We start from the raw sequence: 16,028 nt of genomic DNA on the forward strand, positions 1-16,028 counted from the left end.
AAGGGGCCATAAATCTTGCAAAAAGCAAGATGGAGTTATGTTTCTTGCTATACAGGGTCAGCTTATGATGGTGAACAAGTATTCCAAGTTTCAAAGCAATAGCTTTGATAGTTTAGGAGAAAAGCTGACCTAAACATAAAACTTAACCAGGCAACGCCGACGCAGACGCCGACGCCGACGCCGACGCCGACAACCGCTCAAGTGATGACAATAACTCATCATTTTTTTTTCAAAAAATCAGATGAGCTAAAAAAAATGACGGCTGCAAGGTTCGAACCATCAAAACTACTAGTATCTCTACAAAATGGTTACATGTCTATCCACTCAACCTACTGCGCCATCAAGCCAACTTAATCTTACTTTCAATATCTTTCATTTTAAAAGAGATTGCTAAGGACTGATTGTTTATTTACATGTTGCTAAAAATAAAAACGCCATAATACTGTGCGGTATAAAAAAAACGCAACTTGACCCCGATGGTTGACCTTTGTATTATAATACATAATGAGGCACAACCTATTATTGAAAAGGAATGTAAGTAAAACACGAGCTGCATGAGAAAATGAAAATATAAATTTGTGTGAATATAGATAAGTGTATTGGAAAGTTTTAACTGATCAAATGTACGTATACATACTTTGATACTGAACTGTGTACAAACTAATTCCATATAAATATGCACGGCTACCCTAAGCACCCCTTATTTTTACAATGAAATAATCGATATGAATAATCAGCCTAAGGTCAACCATCGCGGTCAATACTTATAAAATACAATACAAAGGAAGTTGTTATTTAATTTACTAATCTAACCTAAAGAAATGTTAACTAATCCACAAGATAAAAACTTTTTTTGGATATACATGAAATAAGAACAAGTTTTCAAACGATACATGGATACTTAAACATTCGACTGGAGTGGATTTACATACAAATTTTTAAATGTCTCAAAAAATCCTCGCAACGTGTATGATAAGTATAATGCTGGAATTAATAAGTATATCTGAATGTAGTGCACGTAAAAATGTTCTATTTTTAATGGTAGACGACTTGCGCACACACATCGGCGCATATGAAGATTCTTCGCCTCCAACCTTTGTTCATCCGAAGATCCATACTCCCAATTTAGACTGGCTTGCTTCTAGAAGCATTTTGTTCAAGCGTGCGTACGTGCAGCAACCCCTTTGTACGCCAAGCAGAGTTTCTATACTCACTGGACGTCGGCCCGACACAACTCGTGTATACACTATGTCGCCAAAATTCAGAGAAGAAGGTGGGAATTTTACAACTCTACCTCAGTACTTCATGCAGAATGGATATACATCTGTAGGAATGGGAAAACTGTTTGGTAATACAGACACAACAGAGACAATATCGTGGTCAAAGCAATATTTTTCAATGTCATTTTTTAATGCGTCGTCGCGAAACTTTGAAACCAAGGGTGGGGGGGACAACTCTTGGTTAGCCGTGCCAGATGAAGAGCTTGTATCTAAGCCACTAATAGACAGAATAGTTGCAGACTATGCTATTGAAACGCTTAGAAAAGTTGCAAAGGCTAAGGATAATTTCTTTATGGCTGTAGGATTCCGTAAACCGCACCTACCCCATGTTTTTCCAAAGTCATTCATGGATAAATACTATCCCGAAAGTGTGATTCGATTGCCAAGCAACCCTCACGTGCCTGTAAATATGCCCGACATAGCTTGGAACAATTGGGTCGCGGTTCTGCAAAGGTACAAAGACTTCAGGGAATTGAAGTTAGGGAATGAGATAAACACAACTATTCCAGATAAGAAAACTCTTGAACTTAGACGTGCCTATTACAGCGCCGTAGCATGGGTAGATTCTCTTATAGGTGAGGTGATTTCAGAACTTCACGATCTAGGGCTCGCAGATAATACAATAATATCCTTCGTCAGCGACCATGGGTACCATCTCGGCGAAAATGGAATATGGACAAAAAGGACGAATTTTGAAATTGCAACCCGCACACCATTGATGCTACATATTCCAGGTCTTACTGACAATGGTTTCCAGACTGAACAACTCGTTGAGACTGTTGACCTTTTTCAAACTCTTGTTGAAGCCACGGGACTTAAAAAACTGCCGGAATGTCCAGAATATTCTCGCAGCGTTGAACTATGTACGGAAGGGAAAAGCTTAATGCCGTTGATAAAAAACCCAAATACTCCACTGAAATCAGCCGCGTTTTCTCAGAACATTCGAGGTTCACGAACAATGGGTTATACAATAAGAACAAACAGGTACCGGTACACGGAATGGGTGCCGTTCCAGGGCAAACCGGTTTATCAATCGGACTGGAGCGTTGTTATAGCTAGAGAACTATATGACCATGACATTGACCCAGAAGAAAACTTTAATAGAGCAAATGTTTCAAGCTATAAAGATGTAATGAGTGAACTCAGTGTCAAACTGCGTCTTGGCTACAGACATTCTACGGTAGTGACGTATAATATAACGGAGAATATGATATATTTCTATTTCAAGATGAGGCCTTGTGTGATCTTCTTTATGCTACTTGTTGCTGTATTAATTGTCAGAAGAATAGGGTTAAGCAGGGTTTTTAGACATATTCGAGGATTTTCGGAAAGATACAGAGTGCAGCAAACTGAACTACTGCTTGCAAATAAACGAGTCGAGAAAGACCGTTAGAGTGCATATTCACCCTGAATCTCAATCATTAGCTGGCATATGCTGGTTCAACATTTTCAAACCGGATGTAGTCCGTTCGTTTCTATGTGTACGGCATGACGGCAACTCAAAGTTTGTGAAAAGCTATGATTTTATAATATATTATGATTTATTTTTGCTGGTGCACATTAAAATTGTTTTACTTGAATGGTATACTTTACTGCTAAAACGATGGTATTTTAGCTCAACCAGGGTAAAAACTAATTCCGACAATATGATCTCGATACGATGTTGAGCATTTGGAATATTATTTATAGCATTTAAGTGTTTGCATGTGTCTATTTAATTTAATTCTCATTCGGTCTTCAACTTATTTTCCCTAAGTATTGCCGTGACACTTGTGAATATTCCGCATGTTGCTTAATTTTCGGTATGACTTGAAAAACCAACTTTAAGGTAGCTGACCCGAAATAGTGATATCTAAAAAATGCATTAACTTGATCCAGTCATAAAATTAATATTGTTCCATTTTGTATAATTTATGGTATTTCCTCAAGCTCAAATAGACAAATTTCAAAGTGATAACCACTGCATAAAACGATCACAGTGAATTCATTATACCAATAATTTTGATAAAAGAAACCTAAAAATATTGGTTAACAATTATAAAACACAAAATAATGGGAAGCCTCAAGTAAAATTCAGCTCCAGCACTGGAAAAATATGGCCGAGTACTGTAAGACTGTTTTTAAATGTCTGCATTAAAAAGTACCCATGGGGCAGAAGTAAAACCTTCCTACATTTCCTCCACAATATGTAAACTAAAGAGTAAAGGCAAAATAAAGAACTTTTACCGCATGTAACTCAGTATTTTCAAAGATCTCTAACCCAGCACCCCTCTGAATTAGAGGTAAAATTCGCCTTTAACCGCAAAAAAAGACTCACCAAATGAAAATATTCGGTTTTTATACATTAAATCAATAATAAGTCTTGCAAAAACAGTCTCACTAGAAAAAAGAAATAATGAAAAAAAAGTTTGCTCCTAGTCAAGTTTTTGATTTCATCTGTAACCTTAACAAACAGGAGAACTGTCACGCGTTCATTTATTGAAAGAAATACACAACTATTTAACGTGTCAGCACATCGCTCAACAAAATGTCAACTAATATATTTAAAACATTTTAGATTTAAGACAAATTACAGGTTAACAACATTTCCAAATATGTAGTTTCAGGTAAATCCAGGACTGGACAAGCATTCGCTTATTCAGCTCGAAAAAAAAAAGCATTGGCAGAGATAAATCAATGTCAGGTCAATAGTTACCAGTGAAAATATTTACATTTTATGTATTGTGACACCAGCGCTAATCTTATAATGTCAACTATTTAAGAATTGAAAATTACATACAGAATGACTGCCTTTGTTCGTTATATTATACATGAGCTTACTTGCCAATTTATGCAGTACGTTTTATTGTCCTGTCTTTATTGCATAAGTACCGGTAACATCTGGAAAAACGTGTAGAATTTGAGCCGTGCCATGGGAAAACCAACATAGTGGCTTTGCAACCAGCATGGATCCAGACCAGCCTGCGCATCCGCGCAGTCTGGTCAGTATCCATGCTGTTTGCTAACAGTTTCTCCAATTCCAATAGGCTTTAAAAGGGAACAACATGGATCCTGACCAGACTGCGCGGATGCGCAGGCTGGTCTGGATCCATGCTGGTCGCAAACCCACTATGTTGGTTTTCCCATGGCACGGCTCATTTCTTCTTTGCAGGCATCTCATTATTCGGTATTTTCACAGGAAAATAAAATTGACACTGTTAGCTGAGGGGCTGTATGCAAGAAACTTCAGTTGGCTCCCGATAGCATGTAAAGTCAGTCTAACCATACCTAGTACTGGGCAGGGTGGGCTTTATAATATAGTGAGGAACGGTGCAAGGGGCCTTGCTGATCAGCACGTATTTCTTGTGCAAAACAAGAGCACCGCCTTGCGGGTGCTGACGCTCATCTGATTTTTTTTGTGTAATAGAAATATTGTCCTACCCATGATTTTCTAAGTCTAAAAAGGGCCATCACTCTTGCAAAAAGCAGGATAGAGTTATGTTTCTTGATGTACAGTGTCCACTTATGATGGTGAAAAACTGTTGCAAGTTTTAAAGCAATAGCTTTGATATTTTATGAGAATAGTTGACTTAAACATAATATTCAACCAAGAAAATGATTTTTCTAAGTCCAAAAGGGGCAATAATTATTGCAAAAAGCAGGATGGAGTTATGTTGCTTGCTGTACAGGGTCAGCTTATGATGGTGAACAAGAGTTGCAAGTTTTAAAGCAATAGCTTTGATAGTTTAAGAGAAAAAGTTGACCTAAACATAAAACTTAACCAAGAAATCTGATATTTTCTAAGTCCAAAAGGGGCCATAAATCTTGCAAAAAGCAGGATGGAGTTATGTTTCTTGCTGTACAGGGTCAGCTTATGATGATGAACAAGTGTTGCAAGTTTTAAAGGAATAGCTTTGATAGTTTAGGATAAAAGCTGACCTAAACATAAAACTTAACCAAGAAAACTGATTTTCTAAGTCCAAAAGGGGCAATAATTCTTGCAAAAAGCAAGATGGAGTTATGTTTCTTGATGTACAGGGTCTGCTTATGATGGTGAACAAGTATTCCAAGTTTCAAAGCAAAAGCTTTGATAGTTTAGGAGAAAAGTTGACCTAAACATAAAACTTAACCAAGAAATCTGATATTTTCTAAGTATAAAAGGGGCCATAAATCTTGCAAAAAGCAAGATGGAGTTATGTTTCTTGCTATACAGGGTCAGCTTATGATGGTGAACAAGTATTCCAAGTTTCAAAGCAATAGCTTTGATAGTTTAGGAGAAAAGCTGACCTAAACATAAAACTTAACCAGGCACACCGACGCCGACAACCGCTCAAGTGATGACAATAACTCATCATTTTTTTTTCAAAAAATCAGATGAGCTAAAAACGTTCAATTTAAACACAAAATAGTTTAATATTATACCACCTTCATCATCATCGTAAAGATTAAAACTAAAATAAATCTTAAAATTCAGAACAAGATTCTTCGACCAACCCTGAAAATCCCTAACCCTTAGCCTGCTGGTGGCAATGGATTCTGCACGCAGTGAAGACCAACCGTGCAGGCTGATCATGGTCTTGCACTGTTAGCGACCAGTGAAGACCAACCGTGCAGGCTGATCATGGTCTTGCACTGTTCGATATTCACTCAGTAAATATTCAGTGAAAACCCCTTTGAATAATAAATCATATTGCCCAAATTGAATGATGGACCAGTCCATAATAAAAATTTAGCAGTCTAATACCTTGATCTGGAAGTACAAAATAAAGCTGCAATTAAACCTCTTGCATGATAAGATAAAATCACAAGGCAAGTTTCATAACTCTGGCTTACAATTTGACAAAATTATGTTTATTCTTCAACAAACACAATATCAGAACACTTCTTAATATTAACCTAAAAATACTTTAATTCATAAAAAAAATTGATTACATGAATCACCTAGAGGACAGGCTAGGAGTTAGGTTACCAGACGCTTGGAACACAACATCAGCATCTTCTTACTGGAAGAGTAGACACTTCCAAAATTTTATCATAAATTAATATAAAGAATAGTTCATATATGGCAAGCAATTTATTGCACTATGCATAAATGGTTGGTTACACATATACATTACACATGCTTAAATTATCAATGACAAACATAGACAAATTATATTCAAATAACAGACTTCATTAATTATTCAGTTTTAGGTACACATAACAATTATGATAAACACAGAGTTCATAACAAATCTAATTAAAAAAAAATAATCAAATTTTTATAAACAACAGTCAAACCTTTGCTGAACACTGCCTATATATAAACACTTGGTTCTAAATTTCAAACTTTATCATTTTATCAACAATTCTAAATTTAACTTCTGAATAAGGAATCCGTTATAATGTTTCTAAGAATACTCTTTATATACATGTTTGACAGGACAATAGAATTAAAAAAAAAATATTTATCAATACTGCTTATATAATATCAATCATGTAGATAACAAGATACTTTTTAGACAAAAAAATAAAAGTGGACATAAATAACTTTATCTACATCATATGTAATGGTTTGGCTATTTTTAGACTGTCAACCAATTACTATAGTTTAGAGATTTTTCTCAAATTTTAGATACTTTTTGAATTTTGAATGGTTGCTACTAGAGCTCTAATAGTAGTCTACAGATCCAAAATGTTCTCCAATTAATTTCAGCTGGAATTGGTCTAAGCCTTAAGATCAAAACATGAAATAAAAAGAAAATATCTTTCACTCATGAACACCATATCTTACATTTTCACTTGTGGCTATGCCACTCATGAAAATATTGCATCTGATGTTCATTTGTGAAAGATATTTGAGCCTTGCCATGAGAAAACCAACATAGTGGCTTTGCGACCAGCATGGATCCAGACCAGCCTGCGCATCCGCGCAGTCTGGTCAGGATCCATGATGTTCGATAACAGTTTGTCCAATTCCAATAGGCTTTAAAAGCGAACAGCATGGAGCCTGACCAGACTGCGCAGATGCGCAGGCTGGTCTGGATCCATGCTGGTTGCAAACCCACTATGTTGGTTTTCCCATGACACGGCTCAAATATACTCTATCATAATACTGTTTTATGCATTTCAATATTTCAGACTCAGCTTTCTGGTTTAAAGATTTGATATTGTGGTGTACTACTTTTCAAAATAATGCTATATCAAACTCTATCTGAAGATCATGTTAAGGCATTGGACCAGTAATTACAGTTGGTAAATTACTTATTTTCCATACGAGAATTTGCCATTCTTCGACTTTTACGGAAAAACGTATGCACTGAGCTATATTTACATTGGAAGAATGCCCAAACTGCCTAACGAGGATACATTTTGTTTGTTTTGGGTTTAACGACATTTTTCAACAGTATACCAGTTATGTAATGGCGGGCAGTAAATCTAACTAGTGTTCCTGGATTCTGTACCAGTACAAACCTGTTCTCCACAAGTAACTGCCTACTTCCCCACATGAATCAGAAGTGGGGGACGAATGATGTCAGACACAGTGTCTTTTATCAAATCATCATGAAAAACATACGCCTAGCTCAAGGATCGAACTTAAACCTCTCGATCCAAATACATCTGAAATCTACTGCAACAAGAAATTTTACAAGCACGGAATGCTTTATAAGAATTTGAACGATTACATGTAACAGTAGTAAATCTTTATACGTAATAAAAAAAATTGCCAGATGAATTTTACTACTCATTCCAGACTTCATATATGGTTTGACAAGAAGATTTAAACCATGTTCAGATAAAGCGTGTGAAAAGCGAAATGTTCTAAATTTTGACACATCGAACAGTTATATAATGTATGAAATCCTAAATGTATGTGCACCCATAAAATCATGAAATCAATACATATCTACTGTCAATAATTAAATGAGCCATGCCATGAGAAAACCAACATAGTGGCTTTGCTACCAGCATGGATCCAGACCAGCCTGCGCATCCGCGCAGTCTGGTCAGGATCCATGTTGTTCGCTAACAGTTTCTCCAATTCCAAAAGGCTTTAAAAGCAAACAGCATGGAGCCTGACCAGACTGCGCGGATGCGCAGGCTGGTCTGGATCCATGCTGGTCGCGCACCCACTATGTTGGTTTTCTCATGGTGTGGCTCACATATCTACTGTCAATCATTAAATAAATAAATACTCTCATGAAAGCATTTTGGTTAACTGGAAGCAATAATCTCAAACATTTATTTTCTAATAGTTAAATTAGGAATGTATATGATAGCATTAAGGATATAAATAACTTAAAATAACACAACATTTCAAAGACGATCTCAGTTTAGTGAATTGGCATCTTTTCATTCTGTATCTGATAGTAACATGCCTGAAAATAAGAAAAAATACTATTACAACAAGGAATCGGTAAAACCGAATGATGCTTCCCGATGCATGTGCTTGTCCCAATATGGGGAATAACATATTAGAAACCAAAAACAAGAAGCTGCGTTCAATAAACGCTTGATGCCCCCGGTGGCATCCTAGTCGATACAAAGCAACCAAATCCAAAACGAGGTCAAGATCAAGGTCAAACTGAGGTCAGGTAATGTCTGAAGATGAGGAATGGTCACAGGTTACATCTGCATAAGTATCAAGTCATTTTAGTAAAGGGTATTGATGCTAGACGAAACAGTCCCATTTGGTTAACCAAGAGAAGGCCCATATAAAGCAACCTAAGTCCAAAATGAGGTCAAGGTCAAACTGAGGTCAGGTGATGTCAGAAGATGAGGAATGGTCACAGGTTACATCTGCATTAGTATCAAGTCATTCTAGAAAGGGGTATTGATGCTACACGAAACAGTCCCATTTGGTTAACCAAGAGATGGCCCATATAAAGCAACCTAAGTCCAAAATGAGGTCAAGGTCATGGTCAAACTGAGGTCAGGTGATGTCTGAAGATGAGGAATGGTCACAGGTTACATCTGCATTAGTATCAAGTCATTCTAGTAAGAGGTATTGATGCTAGACGAAACGGTCCCATTTTGTTAACCTCGTACGGACGGACAGACGAACGAACGAACGGACAGACGGACAGGACAATCACTATATGCCTCCCGCATCAGTAGATGCCGGGGACATAAAAATTAGTGATAATAAAAAGAAGAAAATTGACTAAAGGGAGATAATTCAAAAAACTAGTTTAGGTAGAGTTATGGTTCTTTGTTTGACAGTGCTCTTCCCGTCAATGGCCTCTATCATCTTGTGAGGTTTCGATCAAATGCCATTAATACTTTTCAAGTGATGCTCCAAACAAGCCTTATTCTGTAAAATGCGTGCGTGCGTGTGTGTGTGTGTGCGCGCATGTGCATGCCTGCATACATTTGTGTTTAAAAGGTGTAGAGGCCAAAGGCTTAGTTTTTACCAGTTATTTCAGCTTAACTGTGGTGAAAGCTTTAAGCTAATTTTTCTCTTCCTGGAAAAACCAGTATTTACTGGTGTAAAATAAGAAGGCGTGGTCATGACCTCAGTGGGGCTTAAACCCCTAACCCCTGGGTTGAGCGGCTGACATCTTTACAATAAGATCACTGCTCCCCTTCCATAGGCTTCTATAAAAACTTTCCATTAACTTTTAATCTTTACACCCAATATTTTATACCATGTATACTTAAGCATTTTATCCTGGTATCAATACTAATACTTTTAAACCTGTGCTTAATACTACATGTATTGTACTATTTATTTGACCTGACAAAACTTGTTCCCAGCTTTCATTATATTCTGTTCACCATATATAAGATTAACATGAAAGCCAGAAACATGTTTTGACAGTTCAAATAAATAGTACAATAACTCCAAAGGCCAATAAAGGGTCAGACGGCTATTAATTTTACAATAAAAGCAGATAAAGCCACTTTAAAAACATAGAATATGTATAATTAAATGGTTACAAAAACACAACTTTCAACTTACAAAGCTAAGACGGGAGGTAATCGAAACAAAATATTCAAATACTTTCTTTTATGTTAATAAAATATTCAAACCAGTACTTGGTATGACAAATATATTATGAAACAATTACCGAAAATGGGAGTTAAAATTATTATCTTTTATGTTCAAAAAAAAACATGAGACAGCCACATTTTAAACAAACACATTATGACTGTTGTCTTTATTTAAGAATTAATTGAGCCGTGCCATGGGATAACCAACAGTGGATTTGCGACCAGCATGGATCCAGACCAGCCTGCGCATCCGCGCAGCCTGGTCAGGCTCCATGCTGTTGGCTAACAGTTTCTCCAATTCCAATAGGCTTTAAAAGCGAACAGCATGGAGCCTGACCAGACTGCGCGGATGCTCAGGCTGGTCTGGCTCCATGCTGGTCGCAAACCCACTATGTTGGTTTTCTCATGGCACGGCTCAATTATTTTTGGTGCATTTATACAAGTATAGACCATACTGGGACTACTTGCAAATTCATGAATCATGCTAGTGATTCTTGGATGATTTGATTTTTCCTTGAGTATCAGAAAATCAAAATGAATGACAGGATATCCATCTTTTCAGCATCTAAATAAAAATGCCAAAAAAAAAACCGCCCATGTTCAATCAAAATTTGCCTTCGGATGAAAATACAGTTCATGGTTTTTTAATTAAAAAATTATTAAATTCAGTAAAACATCATACTGTCATGTCAATTCAATTTTGATATTTACTGTAAGAAAATTTGTTTAAGCTATCATTTAATATTCATTTTGAAATTTTGGTGTCAAATTTTGAAAGAATGCCATTTATATGTGATTTTTGTTTTTGTGAATGACATCAGGTAGCATGTGCAATGTCGTGGAAAGCGCTGTCTTTTATATTATTCCACCAATGTTGTTTATACGAAAATAATCACTATTTTTTTCCCTTGTATGTTAAGTGTAAATATTTACAATTAAAGGTTAAAAAAGACATTGTTTATACAATTTGACTGCCACAATTCATACTATGAACAAAATATACTGATTTCAATTTATTTTCCATTTTCTACTTTGTTATCTCAGGTATTTGTCAAACATTCGAAAAACTGATGATCAGAGCAGAAGATACATAATTACACATACTCCCTATTTGGACAGTTGCTTTATCTGCTTTTACATAAAATGAGCTGCGCCATGAGAAAACCAACATAGTGGTTTTGCAAGCAGCATGGATCCAGACCAGCCTGTGCATCTGCGCAGTCTGGTCAGGATCCATGCTGTTCACTGACGGTTTCTTTAATTGCAATAGGCTTTGAAAGCGAACAGCATGGATCCTGACCAGACTGCCCAGATGCGCAGGCTGGTTTGGATCTATGCTGGTCACAAACGCACTATGTTGGTTTTCTCATGGCGTGGCTCAAATCAAAAGAGTTTTACTTTCAATATTTCAATAGTGTAATACGATGTTTTTTAAGAAGCAAAATCAAAGCTAGCAATGCACAGAGGTTTCTTTAGAAACTGCCAATATTCTATATGTATATTAAATTTTAATGAACAAGTTTCACAGTCACTGCTACATGGTAATCTGCAGTCTTGTTTCATCACACATGTAAGCAAATTTGTTAATTTGATCATTGTATCTTTTTTGTTGTGTTTAAAGTCAAACCAACACAAATTATATCATTAGGTGAGTTTTCCAGCTTTTCCTGGTAAAGGAAGACCCAAGGTGTCCCTCTGGGCATTGTTTCATGCATTGGAGGGCACCTGTCACTGACTTTCAAATGAATGGTTTCCTCACTTGAAGAATTCTACACCCAGAGCCACATAATAGATACAAATAGCTTGCCTACAATGTTAAAACTTTGTGTTTTTCAGACCATACTCTAAGTCTAGGCATAACTAGAACTGTCACAGGAGTGACTCATACCCCCCACCATACGGTCTTGTCACAGAAGAATGGCAACCATAAGAAATGTTAAAAATACTTAGAATAATATAAAAATGTCAAAAAAAAGCTTAATACTTAAAAAAAATTTTACTCATCTTTGGAGTACTTCATCCTGGGCTTCCACATATAAGTAATACTAGTATAATACTAGTAAAGTAATACTAGTAAATATAAAAAAATTCTAATATTAGAGATACACTAAAAGTGAATACAAAAAAAATGTCTTACCAACCCATGTTACCACAGAAAAATGTATTTACTTTTTGCATAGGACTTATAACAAAAAAGTTAGAAAAATACCTAAAATATTGAAAATCTAAAAATAGGATTTCTAAAAATAGACTAATTCCTGGAATTTAAGGGGAAGAAACTCAGTACAAAAGTTTAAAAAAGGTTACTTCCCTTTGGCTCTAAGCCAATCAGAATGAGATATAGTGAAAATACATCAAAATTAACCTTAAATTTTAAGTAAAAGGGGACATAATTCAAGAAAAATTGGTGTCAGAGTTATGCACTTTGTGTCACATGATGTGGGTGATGAGGTGGAAAACTTATTTTAAGTTTGAATCAAATCCATTCAGTAGTAACTGAGATATAGTGAAAATACATCAAAATTAACCTTAAATTCTAAGTAAAAAGGGGCATAATTCATGAAAAATTGGTGTCAGAGTTATGCACCTTGTGTCACATGATGTGGGTGATGAGGTGGAACATCTATTTAAGTTTAAATCAAATCCATTTTGTAATAACTGAGATATAGTGAAAATACATCAAAATCAACCTTAAATTTAAAGTAAAAGGGGACATAATTCATAAAAAATTGATGTCAGAGTTAAGCACCTTATGTCAGATGATGTGGGTGATATAGGTGGAACATCTATTTTAAGTTTGAATCAAATCCATTTAGTAATAACTGAGATAATAGATTTTGAGTCGCGACGGGATGCGACGCAACAAAACTGACTCCTCTATACCCACCTCAAACATGTTTGGTGGGGGTATAATAAGTTCCATTCATCCTCCCTCAACTAAACTTAGTAACATTCTTTAAGCTATGATTCATTCTACACACTATACTATAAAAAAAATCTAAAATCAGAGCATGTACAGTATCTTATTACAACTACCAAAGCCTAAGGTGACTAACATTCTTCTAGAAGAGTCACAAATATGTGCAACCATGGCAGCAGTGACTTAACATAGAAGCCCATTTGTCTGTTTTTCATTTTTTTTAATTTGCTTGCAGTACATATTGAAGTAAAAGTTATTTGAAATAGGACTGTTACATACTCAGTCATGTGTTAAGACCTTTAACCTTGAGCCTGCCAGCTGCAAGTGATTTTGCCTTTGCGACCAGTACAGACCAAGATCATCCGTGCAGGCTGATCATGGTCTACACTGTTCGCTATTCAGTCAGTAAATTTTCAGTGAACTCCCCTTGGAATAATAAATGGTATTGCCCAAATTGAACCATGGACCAGTCCATCTTAGAAACTTAGCAGGGTAAGGGTTAAGAAACTAAAATGAATGTAGCTTGTAGTAATTGTTATACATACTTTTAATGTTGTAAACATGATGCCAAGTTCTCCAAACTCCAGGTAGCTCTCCATTAATTCCTCAATAAAGTGTATCTCGGCACCCAGGTGGTGGATCCGAGCTCTGATCACTACAAATTGGAATATCGGGAACAGATCATCCATGCACCAAATATGCTCTTCACCAGAGTACTCTTGAACAGTCTAAAAGAAACAAACAAATAATAGTATAATAATAGTCTTGTGAAACACTTGAAACAGCTGTTAAGTTTAAAAAATTTTTTTTTATAAGATGTAGATGAAGTCTACAAGGGCCTCTCTGATCAGGGCATTATTGTAATCAACTATGAAACATTTGCCCCAAACAGCTGTCCACTCCAGATCTGCCAAGATAGATCTTTCATTCTGCTGGCAGGTCAGTGATCTACTTGGGGCCCAAACTACGCCTGAAAACGAGTCCAGCAGTGTTCCTTGGGTCTTTTCCACTAGAAAAGCTAGAAAGTTGCCATACTGTCTCCAGTGTTTGTGTCACATAAAAGCAAACAAAATATGAGGCAATTTATAGTAATATAATATGGGCTGTTCCATGAGAAAACCTGTATTATTAGTGACATGATAATTATTATTATTGCTTAACAAGTAGTTTAAAATACTGGAAAATTCTTGTTTTTCTTGTATTCATGCAGAAACTAGAAACAAGTACATTGTAATACTGTTACCTGAGGCAAATCAAATTCTACCATATTTTACAAATAAATGTTGTCATGGAAACAGAAATTTCAAAGCACCTGTGCATCATGAAAATATAGCGGTGTGTAAAAAAAAGGCCCGTGATGAAGGCAAAAATATACAGTTAAGTTATTTTTCAGTAAAACATTTTTAACTGTTCCTAAATATTCATAAGTATGGTGTTTTGTAAGTGATACGCAAAACTTGTTGCATTAATGACTTGAAAAACACATGCCATGCACGGCGACATCATACTGCTTTCATGACGTTCTTAACGTCATGTCTCAAAATGCCTTCATTGACTTAAAATCCTTGTAACTCTTGAAATGATGAAGATAATTACTTCAAATTTTCAGATTTGAAATGTTGAAAGAATGTTCTTCGTGAATATTTTATCACCTCAATTTTGACCTTTTTGTCACTAATACAGATTTTCTCATGGAACGCCACATATAAATGTTTAGTGAGTAATCAATTTTTAGAGTATTTATCAGTTTAGAGAGTAACCAGTTTAGACATTATTTACCTGTGATACTGCCAGGAATGTATGCTGGATCACTTCAAGCTTTTCCAGAGGGCAGAATGCAGTGCTGTATAGAAAATCAATTAAAAGAGGTCACAATGGAGACAATTACTTTGACTTTTACATACTGTAAAATCATTTAATTTCGTGGGCATGAAATTTCGTGGTTTTGGTCAAAACAGCATTTTCGTGGGGATATGAATTTGTGGATTTCAACTTTTGAACATAAAATGAATGGGAATTTTACTTGTTCGTTGGGATTAAATTTCGTGGATTGACTCAACCACGAAATCCACGAAAATTATTCCCACACGAATATTAATGAATTCACAGTACTACATTGTAATGTGATACTATGGCAACAGTTGATGGTATGAGACACTGAATCTGATTTGTTGGATCTGTAAACTGATCAGCATTCACTTAAATGTTTTTAAATTTAACACTAGTATGGAGGCAGTCAGGGATTTCAATAACCAACAAGCTTTCTTTACAATTAAGCTAAGTAAGTATAGGTTTTGGTATAGGAAGTTTTTCTTTTAACCTTTAGCCTGCTGGCGGCAAGTGATTCTGCCTTTGCGACCAGTGCAGACCAAGATCAGCCTGCACATCTGTGCAGTCTGATCATGGTCTGCACTGTTCGCTATTCAGGCTGTAAATTTTCAGTGAACACCCCTTCAAATAATAAATGGTACTGCCAAAAATGAATGATAGACCAGTCCATTTTAGAAATTTAGCTAAGGGTTAAACAAAGCCAAGGAGGTATTTTACCAATTTTGCTCAGTTTAGTCTTGTTTCTTTATAACTTTGCCCTAAAAGCAGTGTATATCAACTGGATTTACATTTAACAATGACACAAATTTAAACCTACATTATTATACTACAAGCAGTAATGAAGCTTGGGTAATATTTGGTACAATCTTTATTTCACCAATTTTAACAGACAGACTGGCTGGTGAATTGAAAACAGTTGTGAACAATAAACAGCATTGTCTCCAAAATTATAACCGGCTAGGTATACAGTGGGAAGTCTTAGAAATGTGAATATGGTAGTTGTCTATCAAACACCAAATCTACAGAGTATCAACTTTAGGTGTATC

The 16,028-nt window shown here is 35.8% G+C and overlaps 2 protein-coding genes across 2 annotated transcripts in view; one reads left to right on the forward strand and one right to left on the reverse strand.

The window, feature by feature from the left end:
• The first annotated feature begins 1,248 nt into the window (after window positions 1–1,248).
• Window positions 1,249–2,673, forward strand: LOC123546109 (iduronate 2-sulfatase-like). Its single transcript, XM_045332298.2, has one exon. It carries the CDS (start codon window positions 1,249–1,251, stop codon window positions 2,671–2,673), a length of 1,425 nt encoding a protein of 474 aa, XP_045188233.2.
• Window positions 2,674–6,314: 3,641 nt separating this feature from the next.
• Window positions 6,315–16,028, reverse strand: part of LOC123546896 (alsin-like) — a 103,858-nt gene continuing 94,144 nt past the window's right edge. Inside the window, exons 31-33 of the mRNA XM_045333534.2 lie at window positions 14,932–14,995; window positions 13,698–13,880; window positions 6,315–8,617 (exon numbers count right to left, since the gene is read on the reverse strand). Of these exons, the coding sequence (XP_045189469.2) occupies window positions 8,573–8,617; window positions 13,698–13,880; window positions 14,932–14,995 (292 nt within the window). The 3' untranslated portion in view covers window positions 6,315–8,572. The remainder of the gene's footprint in view (window positions 8,618–13,697; window positions 13,881–14,931; window positions 14,996–16,028) is intronic.

Source organism: Mercenaria mercenaria, chromosome 9 (genome assembly GCF_021730395.1).
Source record: "Mercenaria mercenaria strain notata chromosome 9, MADL_Memer_1, whole genome shotgun sequence".
NCBI classification, from domain to species: domain Eukaryota; kingdom Metazoa; phylum Mollusca; class Bivalvia; order Venerida; family Veneridae; genus Mercenaria; species Mercenaria mercenaria.

Bases quoted from the DNA above. Each gene is read 5' to 3' on its own strand.
- LOC123546109 (XM_045332298.2), top strand. From the start codon at position 1,249: ATGTCGCCAAAATTCAGAGAAGAAGGTGGGAATTTTACAACTCTACCT.